Source organism: Nicotiana tomentosiformis, chromosome 2 (assembly GCF_000390325.3).
Source record: "Nicotiana tomentosiformis chromosome 2, ASM39032v3, whole genome shotgun sequence".
NCBI lineage: Eukaryota > Viridiplantae > Streptophyta > Magnoliopsida > Solanales > Solanaceae > Nicotiana > Nicotiana tomentosiformis.
Window position 1 is genome coordinate 96,098,810 of NC_090813.1, and position 15,190 is coordinate 96,113,999.

A 15,190-nucleotide genomic window follows, 5' to 3' on the forward strand; every position below is an offset into this window, starting at 1 on the left:
GCTACTTTTGACTGGCATGAGACAGGGACATAGAGTGAAAACATTCGCTGAAATTATAGAAAGCTGCGTAAAATAAGAAAAAGATAAAAGAAGTATAGAAAACAGCTAAATGTTTTGAAAAAGAAGATCAATTTTGAGTAAAGGCAAAGCCTAACTTGGCCCTCAAAGTGGAGGCAGGTCCAGAACAGACCCAAGTTTGGTAGATTTGCTGGCAAAAGAGAAAATCGTTTCGCCATTGAAAAGAGGTTCTGATTCTCCCTACAATTCACGCAACGAAGCTGATAATTAAGCTTATCTTTCATTCTTTCAGTAGTAAAAATCTCGTAAATTTTCCTCAGTTCTCAAGCTAAGTCAGTCAAGACTCAAGTCAGCTCTTTACTCCACTCTCTTATCTTTCTTCTTCTCTGTCCCTTTCTCTTTAATTTAGTGTCAGTTCACGGGATTCACGTCGAACCCAAGTCTCAAATCACGAGCCAGCTTTAATTTCTTCCCAGATCCTACTCTCTCCTAATTCTCTATTTCCACACCCTTTGGTTGGAGTTGGATCCATTTTTGACACTGAAATGCACTTAATTACTTAGAGATCCAATTTTTATGGAATTTTTAGCTGGAAATGGTTATATGATTTGAGTGTGGGAATATGGGGTTGAAACTGATGCGACGGTCCAATTCTCAGAAATCTCAGCATAGATGGAAGATAAAGGTGTTTGTTATGATTTTACTTGGATTTTTCTTCGGGACATTAGTAATGGAGACGCAGTACAGTAGAATTAGAATGTTAGCGTTGCTTTCTACACCTACAGTTCAAAAGCCCAAAATTGCGTTTTTGTTTATAGCTCGGAATCGTCTGCCTTTGGACATCGTTTGGGATGCCTTCTTTCAGGTAAATTAATTAATTACGTGGCAGTTGAATTTTTCCTGTTTTAACTCTTTTTTTACCTTTCTATTTTTGTCAAATCTTCTCTTTCCTCCTTAATTATTATGTTTGTATTATTTCCAGTATTGATTTCTAATCCTGCGTGTATTGTTTAAATTTGTCATTTTTGTTTACATTGATTACTTCCTTTCTCATATTTGGAAATTGGAAAGCTTTAGGAAATTTCATTCTTTACTAAGTTTATTATGTTGAAAGTGCCAAACACTCTTTATACGGACGTGCAATATTAGTATAGTTAGCGTCGATTATGTCTGCTTTACAAGATTCTTTTTGGGGGGGTGGGGTCACTTGGATCCTGCTGAGATCACAAATTATCCAGAATGTGTGAAACAGAAGCAGCCTGTTATTTAAATGCTTATCAATCTTCTATTAATAATCTTTGAGGTATTTGACATTTCCTGTTTTTTTGGTGGAAGGATTATCAAAAATGATTTTCAATTGTTTGTCTTAGTGGAAACAAGGAGCTTTATGAAAAAGTTTAAAACTAACATCACCAAGTTCTTCAATCAATAAACTATGCCGTAATCCCAGATTCATGGAGATTGGTTATATGAATCATTTGCCCTATACGGTTCTATTCAGTCTCATTACATTCTAACATTAAATATTTGTCTTTTGAAGGAAAAATATGAGTCCCTAAAGTTGAATGTTTTCTAAATTTCACACTTACCCTATACTGATATACAATAACTGCAATAAAAAAGACTCAAAAAACTCCTGGCGAAACCCGACTTAATGCAAGTTTTTTATGATGCAAGTATAACAACAACATCAATTAAGCTTTAATTCCTACTAGTTGGTATAGCATGTACGGATCCTTCGCTTCACTTTATGTTTTGTTCTTAGTTAAGTTTGTATTGGTTTTGAGGGATACACGTCTTTTGAACAATATTAGCAAATTCTTATGGTTTGAAAACTTGTGGAACATCTCTGTCATTGGTTCATCAGCAACACGTGGGGTTAACTTTGATTCCCCCAGAGCTCTTATGCTCTAAAAGAAGTTATCCAAGTGTCCCTTGAGCGCAGATGTAATGTTTAATTCTCAGGTTATATTTGCTCTAAAAGAACTCGACTCTGGTGTTATGTTCTTCTCCCCAAATGCTTCCGCTGTCCTGTACTTGCTTTCCATGCCACCTGAAGGTAGACTCATTGAAAGTTTGAAACCACCTGCGTGTAGCTCTTTCCTGTAGTTTGCAGATCTCTCTCTTTATTCAAACCAAATCTTGCTCTTTCAAAATTTTGCTAGCTTTCAAGACTTATATTTTGTGTACGTGCATGTTTTGCAGGGGGATGAGGAAAACAAATTTTCAATATTCGTTCACTCACGACCAGGGTTTCTATTGAACAAAGTAACGACAAGATCAGCATATTTCTTGAATCGCCAAATTAACGATAGTATACAGGTTTTTTTCTTCTTCTGAATGAAAAATTCTTGTTGATAGCATCATCATCGATAAGTCTAGTAGGTAGGTAATTTACCTCTTCAGTTTCTGTTGCATACTTCATCCGATTAAGCATTTATGATAGAAATGCATGTGCTGCATTATTATAGACAAGTTCTTTGCCAGTTCACTGTTGCATATTCACTCTACTTGGTTTGCCAAGGACATCCCTCACCCCAATTGTTTTGCTCATCAAAAGAAAATCTTTTGGGGGTTTCCTTTCTGGTCCATTAACCCTATAGTACACACTGCATGTGGGCTATTATTATGCCTGACACCTGTTTCTGATTTAAAAAGCATTCCCTTCTTTATGTTATGACAAGCAATCATGTAAAGACTTTCTGTGGATCGAGTCTTTATTTTGATTGATGAGCTTATAACGACACCTAAATTTCTTTTTCTCTTTCACATACTTCGTATGGCCTAGCAATATTTAGCAAGTGTCTTTTCCTTCAGGTAGATTGGGGAGAAGCAAGCATGATCCAGGCAGAGCGCATTTTACTTCAGCATGCATTGATGGATTCTCTCAATGAACGATTTGTTTTTCTTTCAGACAGGTGAGATATAATTCACTAGCATCTTCATTTATCAAATTTGTAGCACAAGCTGACTCATTTGGTACTACTGGTTAGCTTAATTGACTCTTAATTTATCAGAACCGTAGCGGTAAGCTACTTTTGCACGTTGTACCCCTTCACTCTATTAATTTCCTGAGCTAATTTTGGTAAATTGTCTGAAATAGTCAAACTCTGTTTAAATAAACTATTCAGATGATGATTTTTGCTTAGGATCACTGAGGATAATCATTGGCCACATCTGTTGTAAAAGAGCACTTGGCACATTGGTCTGAGAGAACCATGCTATTATGTTGTTTCCAACATTGATATCTCTGAAATAATATCCATCATATTAACAGTTTTGTTGTGACTGTCATCTAATTTGTTTCAGCTTTTTCATGTTATTTCAGTTGCATACCTTTGTACAACTTCAGCTATACATACGACTACATAATGTCTACGCCAAATAGCTTTGTTGACAGGTAAGAGACAGTGGTATTTCTTCTCTTTCTTGAGTAAATGATTTATTCCTGTAGTCGGAAATCAAGTAATAAGTAACTATTACTTCTGAACCCAGTTTGTTTAGCCAAATATCTAGCTAGCATCTTACTTTCACAAATTAAAATGTGGAACAGTCTTCATGCTTTATTTATCTAATCGTCTTTTGTTTAAAAATGAAAACAGCTTTGCTGATACAAAAGAAGGCCGCTACAACCCCAAAATGGATCCACTTATTCCTGTTCAAAGCTGGAGGAAAGGTTCTCAGGTATTGGTCTGAAATATGAATTCTAGCTTCATGAAGTTCAACGTAATCTCCTTATAAGGAAATTCTCAAAAGGAGAAATGGAGCAAAAAGGCAAGATGTATCTTTCATTATTACTAGCTGTATAGCTTACTACTTTACAATTTCATGTTGTTTTCGCAGTGGGCTGTTTTAAACAGAAAGCATGCAGATATTGTAGTGAAGGATGAAAGATTATTTCCTATGTTTCAGTTGCATTGCAAGGCAAGTTACTTTTTTTGAAATCTAGCTTTACTGTTGTTCCAAAACCAGGGTATGGATTTTGATTTACGATGCTCATGGATGGTCCTGAGTTCATGAGCATTGCAGGACAAATTATCTTAGCCTTTTTATTTTCATTTTAAGAAAAAATGGATGGTCCTTAGTTCTTTTAGATGGACGAAGACTAGGCAATAGAAAAATCATTGTTAAAGTTGAATCCATTAGTATTAGTTTCTCATGTGCCTCTAATTTGCTGGTTGTACAAATATTATGATTACCCAACTAATGTATACAGAAGTTAACTACTCTGATGATATCTAAAATTCTGCATTTGTATGTTCCCATTGGGCATACCTTCATATTATCATGGTGCTCACTGCTCACCTTAATTACTTTATCACTGTGCAGAAAAAGCCGCTACCTGAGTTTTGGCGGGATCAGTATGTGGTGAGTGTCCATGCTGTTTGAGTATTTCTTTCCTCTTCTACTGTTAGTCGATCTTTTGACGTTTAACTTCTGCTAAAAGTTCTTGACATACCAATCTATAAAATACTTCTTCTATATACTGTTGAACTGGTTTCTAATACCTGTTGTTTTCTGCAGCCTCCAGATACATCCAAAATTCATAATTGTATACCTGATGAACACTATGTCCAAACTCTGCTTGCTGTAAGTTGTTTTCTGTGATCTAAACCCGTCTTGGCAACTTGATTTTTCCCTAAAATATCACTGATTTCACTTCAAACAATGATATTCTGGCAAAGAAAATTCCCTTGCATGGATCATTGGTAGCATAGGGCAATCCACACTCTACAACAGTTCAATTCAAGTTTGAGCTGATTGCCAGTACATTTAAGTCACTATCTCATGACCTGGTTGAGTACTAATAATGGTAATTGTTTATGAGGAAGTAATTGGTAATATAATAACCTTGTCAGTTGCATTGCATTTGTTTCTTTATCCCAAAAAATTGAGAAAAAGAAAACAACAATTATGCCTCAATCCCAACTATGTTGGGTTCGGCTATCTGAATCCGCGCTGTCCCTGTCGCTCCATTTAAGCCCTTCTAAGTCCAAGATTATTTTTAAAAAAATAAAAAAAATTTAGTTTGTCTACACGAGGTTTTCTACATATTCTACTGGCATATAAATCTCTAATTAGACTAAAAGACCCTTGGCATACATTGGACTTAAAAGGAAACGTATGAATATGACTAACATCGGACAAAAAGCAAAAGAACCTTGGCAGTTTTGTTTAGGTTTTATTTGCTGTGTCAAGTCAGTTTCCCTATTTTTCTAAGTACTAATTTAGGTTTAGCTCATCTTGCACTGTTAGTTGATTTCAGCTAGTTGTAAACTCTATTGTTTTCAAGTTTGCTACATTTTATCTCACGAATAGGGTGGTTAACTAGCAAAGTTATTAACGAGCGGGATTTGAATAAATGCAAGAGGCATAATTTCTCCAAAATGTAACCTAAGTTTTCACTTGATACCTTAGTATCAGCCTTTATCTTTTTCTGAGGAGCTTTTCATTTAATCCAGCACGAAGGACTTGAAGGTGAAATTACACGGAGGACACTGACTCACACTTCATGGCTTATTTTATCCTCCAAGGAGCGTGAACGGAAAGGATGGCATCCTGTTACCTATAAATTAGCCGATGCTACTCCCATGCTAATCCAATCTATCAAGGTACTCTTGGTTCTTTTCAGCAAGCAGATTAGTAGATTAGCCAGGTCTACTAGCAGAAAACACGGTGATCATTTGGGAAAAAAATGTTTCATGAACTTATATTACACATGTATTGCCAATAGGAGAAGTTAATGAAATAGTAATCCACTCAAGTAGCTATTGTTAGGAAGTAAGGCATTTCAAGGGTTCACAACACAGAGAAAATTTGACCTCTTTTTCAGTAATTGAAATGAGGATGATTGTCTTACTATATGACCCTGAATTATCCTGTGTAAAATGATGAATGTGCACCTTAGAGATCTATTCGATTTTGACAGGACATAGACAATATATATTATGAGACAGAATACCGGAGAGAGTGGTGCACCAGCAAAGAGAAACCTGCCCCTTGTTTCCTATTTGCAAGGAAATTCACACGGCCTGCAGCTCTGAGGCTTCTCAATATGGTTAGTTCCATCTATCTGCACTCTATCAAAAATATCAGTACAAGTTATCGTTCGCGCTGTTTTGTTCATTTTCATTTGTATTCTCTAATTTCGTATCTGGTTCCATTTTGTGGATGGTTATTGCACTGGTCTCTATGCAGTCTGCGCTTGGACTTTACCACGAAGAAACGAGCAACGTTTGACATTTATACTGCTGTGCCATCTAGCTATTAGAAGATATACTTCAAAGTTGACTAGCTACACAAAATTGTAATCTAGGTAATAAATTTGGAAGATGTGTAAGTAGAAAGAAAAACTAATGAATTTTGTTATACCACTTTGTATATTTGCATTATTTTCACTTAAAACACAATAATGTTTGGTCGTATATGTATGTAGAGTGAGCTCAATCCATTAAATTATTATTCTACTTTTGTTTCCACGTTGTAAAGCCATATTGCCGTGATTTAGAGTTTCATTTGACTTACGATCAATAGATCAGTAGTATATGCACTTTAGATCTCATGACTCGACTTGTAGATGATGATACTGCCACCTATGGCGACATGATCTTTCTTTATTCACTTGTGTTGCTGGCAGAGAGGTCGGTGCCTGTAGGGTAGAAAGTGCTTTTCCCCCCTCTTTACTAGAGCCAAGATTGTAGAAAGAAGTCGACTCAAGTGGAAATAATCAGACTTCTTTCATACCTTATCTTAGGTTATCCCTTAGTACGGGTATGTGGCACTTTGTTAACAATGGTTCGTTTAGCAAGCATTATTGCTTGAAAGCACACACAACACACCATAGGAGAGTTCGAGTGTGAGAACATGCATGCATCCATAAAATTGACACAAAGCAAAGTATCTTGTTTTACATTGTAATTATACCCAAATGCAAATCTTGATCATCGAACATAATTGAATATGAAAATTCACTAATGAATAGAAAGTAGTTACATAAAATTCAAAATTTACCAGCATTGATAGTAAAATTGGGGAATTTCTTAGTAGCAGTAAGTGATTGAGGTGAAAAATGGAATATTCCGAGCAAATTAGCAGACGCTTATCAGAGGAACATCATTTGATTAAATCTGAAATGGAACTATAGGAACTTGAAAGTATTGAAATATGATTGATTTTTTGTTGGGTTTCTTTTGGTATTTGAAATTAAATTTTAATAAAATCCTAAACCCTTTGAAGGACATGGCGGTTGGAGTGTTTCTTTTATTATATATATACACGGTACGTCGCTATTTTCTTCGGCGACGTACAACTAGAAATTCCTATTTTATTTTTCTGCAAAGAATTCCAGATATTCTCGACGGCTATTAAGAAATAGTAGTTTTTATAGTAGCTATTTAATGAATTTAATCATAGGTGGCGGATTTTCTTTCTAGCTATATATCGACACATTGTAGAATGCCCAAATGAATAATATTCATCATTGAACACAATTTAATATGAAAACAACCGAATCTTTATCCTAATACTAGCTAGTATAATTCAAAAATTATAAGCATTGGATAGTAAAATTGGGGAACTTCTTTGGAGTGGAGTAGCAATTAGTGATTGATTTGAGGTGAAAATCGAAATCTTCTGATTAAATTAGCAGAAGTTTGTCGGAGAAACATCATTTGAGTAAAATCGAAGTTAAATTGTAGAAACGTGAAATTTAAAGAAATATGAATGAATTTTTGTAAGGTTAGATTTTTGTTTTTGTGAATTTGATTAATGATGGAAAAATAATGTATATTTATATTTTGGAAAATGCCCAATTTTATCTCTTTACGACATGGAACATCTTATTTTCACCTTCATTATATCCCTCTAATGTCTTTTTCCAGCACTCTAACTTGACTGACGAGTTAGTCTTATAGTTTGTGTAATGAAATTTGTTATACCAGTTTGTATATTTGCATTATTTTCACTTAAAACTCAATAATGTTTGGTCGTATATGTATGTAGAGTGTGCTCAATCCATTAAATTATTATTCTATTTTTGTTTCTACATTGTAAATGCCATAGTGCCATGATTTAGAGTTTCATTTGATTTACTACAATCAATAAATCAGTGTATGCAGTATCCACAAAACTGAGACAGAGTAGAGTATCTTGTTCTACATTGTAAAAATGCCCAAATTTTGATCACTCAACATAATTTAATATGAAAAAGTCAATTATTCATCCTAATGAATAGAAAATAGTTCCATAAAATTCAAAATTTGCCAGCATTGGATAGTAAAAGTGGGGAATTTCTTTAAAGTGGAGTAGCAGTAAGTAATTGAGGTGAATAATGGAATCTTCTGAGCAAATTAGCAGATGCTCATCGGAGGAACATCATTTGATTAGATCCAAAATTGAACTATAGGAACTTGAAATTATAGAAATATGAGTGATTTATTTGTTGGGTTTCTTTTGATATTTCAAATTAAATTTACTAAAACCCTAAACGCTTTGAAGGACACGCGCCGGTTGGAGCGTTTCCCGTTAAATTTATTAGGACGCTGTTTTGATCAGCGACCTACAATTTTTTTTTTTTTTTTTTTTGACCTACAATTGAAAATTCCTTTTCTATTTTCTGAAAAGAATTCCAGATATTCTCAACGGTTATTAACAAGTAGGAGTAGTTTTTATTGCAGCTTTTTAATGAATTTAATCGTAGGAGGCGGATTTTTCTTTCTAGCTATATCCTACATTGTAAAATGCCCAAATGAATAATCTTCATTATTGAACACAATTTAATATGAAAACAATCGAATCTTTATCCTAATAGTAAAATTCAAAATTATCAGCATTGGATAGTAAAATTGGAGAATTTCTTTGGAGTATTGTAGCAATTAGTTATTGAGATGAAAATCAAAATCTTCTGATTAAATTAGCAGAAGTTTGTCGAGAAACATCGAGGAGGAAAAGCCCAAAACCATACATGATCTTTGGCTTTAGATTCAAAGTCATACATATTCTTTCACATGGAGCACTAATAATATATTTACTTTAACAAAGTGGTGCACTTTTAGTCAAAAAACTGAAAAAAGCCCAAAAACATACATTATCTTTGGCTTTAGACTCAAAGTCATACATATTCTTTCATATGGAGCACTAATAGTCCATTTACTTTAACAAAGTGGTGCACTTTTAGTCATAACACTAAACACATTTTATTTTTTAACAGAAATCTAAGATCTGACAAAATATGTATTCCCTTTATTTTATTTTTTACCGAAAGAAATAAAGATGACAGATTTATCTAGATAGCAAATAGTAAATATACATAAAATTTATTTACTATTTATCTATTTACTATACGTATACATTTTACTAAGAAATATTAAACACCGTTAATTTTTATTTGCAATGATTTTTATCTAGATAACCTCAAATAGTATCTAAATTTTTTATTATATACATAATATTTACTATACGTTGACATAAAATAAATATACGTAAAATCATTGCTGAGAGTAAAATAAATTTTATTACTAAAATAAATATACGTAATATATATTTATTATATTTTTATTTTATGGGAGTCAGCGCATAGTAAACATAATATTTATTTTTATTTTATGTATATTTACTATACGCTGACTCTCATAAAATTAAAAAATCTAATAAATATATATTACGTATATTTATTTTAGTAATAAAATTTATTTTATTCTCAACAATGATTTTACGTATATTTATTTTATGTCAACGTATAGTAAATATTATGTATATAATAAAAAATCTAGATACCATTTGAGGTTATCTAGATAAAAATTATTGCAAATAAAAATTAACGGTGTTTAACATTTCTTAGTAAAATGTATATTTTACGTATAGTAAATAGATAAATAGTAAATAAATTTTATGTATATTTACTATTTGCTATCTAGATAAATCTGTCATCTTTATTTCTTTCGGTAAACAAGAAAATAAAGGGAACAAATATTTTGTTAGATCTTAGATTTCTTTTAAAAAATAAAATGTGTTTAGTGTTATGACTAAAAGTGCACCACTTTGTTAAAGTAAATGGACTATTAGTGCTCCATATGGAAGAATATGTATGACTTTGAGTCTAAAGCCAAAGATAATGTATGTTTTTGGGCTTTTTTTCAGTGTTATGACTCAAAGTGCACCGCACTTTGTTAAAGTAAATGTAGTATTAGTGCTCCATGTGAAAGAATATGTATGACTTTGATTCTAAAGCTAATGATGATGTATTGTTTTGGTCTTTTCCTCATAAACATCATTGAGTAAAATCAAAAATGAATTGTAGAAACTTGAAATTTAAAGAAACATGAATGAATTTTCGTTGGGTTTCTTTTGGTATTTGAAATTAAATTTACTAGAAACCCTATTAGCTTAATGCCACGTTGTCCAAAAATTAAACCATATCTTTATGCGGAGAAGAACAAAAAGCACAAATAATATAGAGAAAGTTAATTTTTTTTGGAAGAGATATTTAAGATTACAAAAGATATTGAATTTAAAATTTTAGTCAATCCAAAAGCTTATAAGATGAAAAGTCGGGAATGATCGATCAACTTAGGAATTTTGGATTAATTTGCTTATAAGCATTTTTTATATTTACTAAACTCATGAATAAACTAAAAAATTCATTTGAACTAATTTAATCAGCTAATACACTAGCCAAACACCCTCATAGTAACTTGCCTGTTGCTTTTCGACTAAAATGCCAAGACAGCCTATATTTATTTATTTTCCGTTCTTCTTTTCCAATTAACTCCGTATTGGATGGAATCAGAAGAGATTCAGATAAAAGAGAAGGTGCCTTTTCTATCACCTTCCCTTTTCCTCGCTACAAAAGTGTCTAAAGCAAGGCTTTTGAATTCTAAAATATCGTTATCATATGTTAATAAGTGGAACCTGAATTTTGATTTGTTTATATATAATATTTTTTATAATATAAATACAAGTTTAAATTAAAGTTACTAGATTGGATCAACTTATCCTTCTAAGTTCTAATTAGCGGACGTGCATGACAGTGCTCACATCACCCATCTTTGCTGCTTCGCTTTAATCTAACCGACACATGAAAAGTAGCCCAACGATTATAACGGTCTTGAATTTGCAATTTTCAAATGCGTCATCTATTCCTTCTTTATTTTTGGTCAAAATGATCCTACATTTTGCTAAATTAGCTATCTACGAATGAAACGTTCTAATAATTTATTTTATTTTTAGTAAGAGGAGAAACGTTCTAATATTATAAGCCCAATCAATGAACAAAGACAGATTTAAAATTTAAATTTTATATGTTTAATTTTTAAAATTTTAATATTTGGATCCATAATTTTTTATGCGGTGTAAAAATTTATATGTTAAAATTTAATCCATAATATAATCAACGTAATTGAAAGAAAATATAACGGAAGCGATCCGTTTTTGTATCTAAGGCCATATACCGTACATTTGAGACTTAAGTCTATCATATATATATATATATTACGTTTAACATAAGTGAATACTGTAATTAACAGCACAGAAAATAGTACCGTATTTTTTCTGAATATTTTTGACAATAAGTTAATTATTTCACATAAGTCCAAGGCGATAGATGAGCTTCTATACGCTATGTCTATTATTGACAACCAAATCGCAATAGTAGATTTTGTTGTTAGTTACACTAGATTCCACTAGTCAAGGGGGACATCTGGGAATTTCGGATATGGTCGGTATTAACTGGAAAAAAAAAATTAAAGTTAGCGTCAAGACCGCGTTACATTTTACACTAGCTTTAATACAACTTTTTCTTCACCAAACGTCCGCCAATTTTGGTTAACTATTGGATAGAAGTCATAAACAGTGAGAGTAGCACAACGCGAAGTGGGACCTGCTTATTGGGACGTGTGTGTTTACTATCAGGTGCCGATATAACCTTTCGGATACGAGGTTCATCTGAATCCATAATTTTCAACACGAAATATAAATATATATATATATAAAAATTTACTAAAATTTTACCAAATATTATATTTAAACCTATAGTTTGAATGGTATAATTAATTCAGTACAAAATTAAACCCATTAAATTTTAATTATGGATCCTCTTTTGTTTACTATGAGGTTAGTTGAAACTTGAAACCAACTATCGTCATTCTTCCAACGGTTTCCAATCGTTAACCGTAACCGTTGGGTCAATTTCTCCAAGTTCCCATTGCTTGTCTACGAAGTTTTTACGTGGCTTCTGCCACTATATAGCACGTTAGCCTTTTCCCCTTTCGCTTCTTATATCTTGTTCTTTTGGTAAACAGAAGAAAGTAAAATAATTTCTTTGAGATATCAAACATTTATTTCTTTTTCTCACCTTATCTTGTTCTTTTTGACAAGTAAAATTTTAGAGTTGGTCGGTGCTGGTGGGGCTCGGACCCCCAAAACTACGACACGTTGATGCCTTTTTCTTTAAGTTAGTTGTCGCACTTTTCCATCGTAATTAAGAGCCCGTTTGGACATAACAATTTTCATTTTTTTTTCAAATCTGTACTTGGCCATTAAATTTTTAATTTTCACTTGAAAATGAATTTTGAAATTTTTTAAAAATTTAAAAAACTCTAAAAAATTATTTTTTAAAATTTTCTCTCAAATCACTCATAAAAATTCAAAAACAACCCAAAATTATATTCATGTCCAAACACAACTCTAATTTTCAAATATCATTTTTTCACTTGAAAATAATTTTCATATTATTTTTGGAATTTTATAATTTTTATGTCCAAACGCCCACTAAAACTCTTCCCTCTTCGAAAAAGGACGTCCTGCCCTCTCTATTTATCCAGGGATTATAGTATTTTTTTTTTACAGAAAACTATCAGCTATGTCCATTTATAAGTAGCTTATTACTAAAATTAATCAATTCATAAAATACTACTAATATTAGCCAAATATTATCATTATTAGCCAATTAGTTATTTGTAGCCACAAAAAGTCAAATTTTTGCTTTCTTTTGAGTGTGTGTTATTAGAATAGATTTGATACATCTTAATGAGCTTAAATCTCAATTTTGGGGTGGAGTTTTGAGGTGGTTTGAATTGAAAATTTGAATTAGAAGATGAATATGAAAAAATAATACGTGTATTACGTTGTGTATCATTTGTGTATCACACACTACAAGAAATCCGGTAAAAACTGACCAACATTGGTCGGTAATGGCAAAAAACCGATCAAAACGCTACCATTTACGTGTGGACGGAATTTTTGTGGTCGGAAAGGAATACCGACCAACTTTGGTCGGTCAATTAAATTCAAAAAAAAAAATATTGCAAAAAACACCGACCAAAGTTGGTCAGGTTTTTTCCGACCAAAGTTGGTCGGTATTTTAATTATGTAATAAAAAGATTCACCATCTAGGAATCGAACCGGGGTCTGTATTGTGGCAGGATACTATTCTACCAGTAGACCATTGGTACATTTTATTTTAAGACTGTCTTTTATTTGATTTATACTCTTTAATTGTATTTTCACACGAAAATAACCGACCAAAGTTGGTCGATTTTTTTAAATGACCCGCCGAATTAATCGACCAATTTTGGTCGGTTTTTTTAATATTAATTTTTATTTATTTTAATTGAAAAATCGACCAAAGTTGGTCGGTTTCTTGAAACATAAATTTTGCGGGACTCAAAAATAGTTTCCCGCATTTTTGCGCCAAAGAAAACCGACCAAAGTTGGTCGGTTTCGTAAAAAAAAATAAAAAAAAAAAATATTTTTAAAAACATATATATTTTGAAAAAACGACCAACTTTGGTCGATTTTTTGGTCGGTTTTTTGACCGACCAAAGTTGGTCGGTCGACCTTGGTCGGTTTTTGCCGAATTTCTAGTAGTGACATATATATCATATTTGTATCAAATATGTATCACATGTATACTTGTGTGTGAGATACATGTGTGAACATGTTTGATACATATGTCGTAGAAGAATTTTTGAACTCGGTTTTAACTATGAATTTTGATATCAAATCAGTCCAAATTACCTCCAATCTTCCTCAAGTTTTGTATATTCACTCATCTATATGTTTTCAATGAATTTCAACCATACCCATTAAAAAAGTCTTTTTTTGCTTAGATTTTTGGAATCTTGTGTGTGTGTATAATATACACTATATATATATAGTATTTCATCACCTTATTTGCTACCTCATCCATGAAATTTCCTTTCCGTCTTACATCTAATGTTGTTGATCACGCTTAAAAATATGGAAAGAGATCTTTGCGTGTAATTCTTGGAAAGAAAAAACCTTATTTACTTGGATTTTAATTTTTATTTGTGGTTAGTTAGTTTTGGTAAGTTTATGATTAATGGGTAGATGTTGGTAAGTTGGGACTTATTTGGGATATTTATGTAAGATTTCAATTTTTTTATCTCTATGAAAGAGTGGAATAACTAATCTCGGGATACCTTATTTTCCCACCAAACGACCAGTGTTTACGTATTACATCGACAATACATTGACTCATGTTCCCTTCTTTTATTAAACATAAAAAAATACAAAAATAAAAATAGAAAAAGGAAAACAAAAGATTTTCGCTATATGAAAAAAAAAAGTTTAGATATTCTCATAGACTATCCTAGAAGAATATAAGGAAATACTCCTAAAAGCAAGAAAGAAACAGGAAAAAGAAATATTTGGTGCTCTCTAGTAAAGCGTTCTCTAGCTAGTTATTCTCATTCTCAGTTAATCGACTGCAGGGGCGAATGCAACTGAGAGTGGTTCTTGAATCCAATACTTTTGACGCGGAACATAAATTTATATGTAAAAATTATTAAAATTATAATAAATAGTAAATATGAACTCATAATTTTAAAAATATAATGAGTTCAATACTAAAAATTTAAATATTAAGCTCATAAAATTAAAATACTAGATCCGCGACTCAATACTAGTCAAAGTGAAATCACCCGTCACTTTCAAAATTTAGCCAAAATCACTACAGGATATCTTCTCGACGATAAGGACAGGTGGATGATATTAATTAGCTACGCTACACTATAGTCTGTCCCACCTAAATCTATCAAAATTCAATTCTTCTTAACCGACCAAACAATATCGTTCTTCCTCTGAAGTTTCTCACCTGCTCATTCTTCACCATTTTACGTGTCTATAAATTTGCAGTGTCCCAAATCAAATCCTC

The 15,190-nt window shown here is 32.2% G+C and overlaps 1 protein-coding gene across 3 annotated transcripts; it reads left to right on the forward strand.

The window, feature by feature from the left end:
- Positions 1 to 211: 211 nt before the first annotated feature.
- LOC104107910 (glycosyltransferase BC10) lies at positions 212 to 6,497 on the forward strand. Of its 3 annotated transcripts, XM_070195798.1 has the most exons (11): positions 212 to 883; positions 2,224 to 2,340; positions 2,836 to 2,936; positions 3,347 to 3,418; positions 3,621 to 3,702; positions 3,862 to 3,942; positions 4,348 to 4,386; positions 4,543 to 4,608; positions 5,481 to 5,630; positions 5,948 to 6,076; positions 6,217 to 6,497. In XM_070195798.1, exons 1-11 carry the CDS (start codon positions 641 to 643, stop codon positions 6,256 to 6,258), a joined length of 1,122 nt encoding a protein of 373 aa, XP_070051899.1. In that variant the 5' UTR covers positions 212 to 640; the 3' UTR covers positions 6,259 to 6,497. The 3 variants fall into 3 exon arrangements, with proteins under 3 accessions (XP_070051899.1, XP_018630247.1, XP_070051900.1); XM_018774731.3 differs by lacking the exon at positions 4,543 to 4,608 and having other exon boundaries at positions 5,553 to 5,630; XM_070195799.1 differs by lacking the exon at positions 212 to 883 and having other exon boundaries at positions 2,218 to 2,340; positions 2,840 to 2,936.
- Positions 6,498 to 15,190: the final 8,693 nt, after the last annotated feature.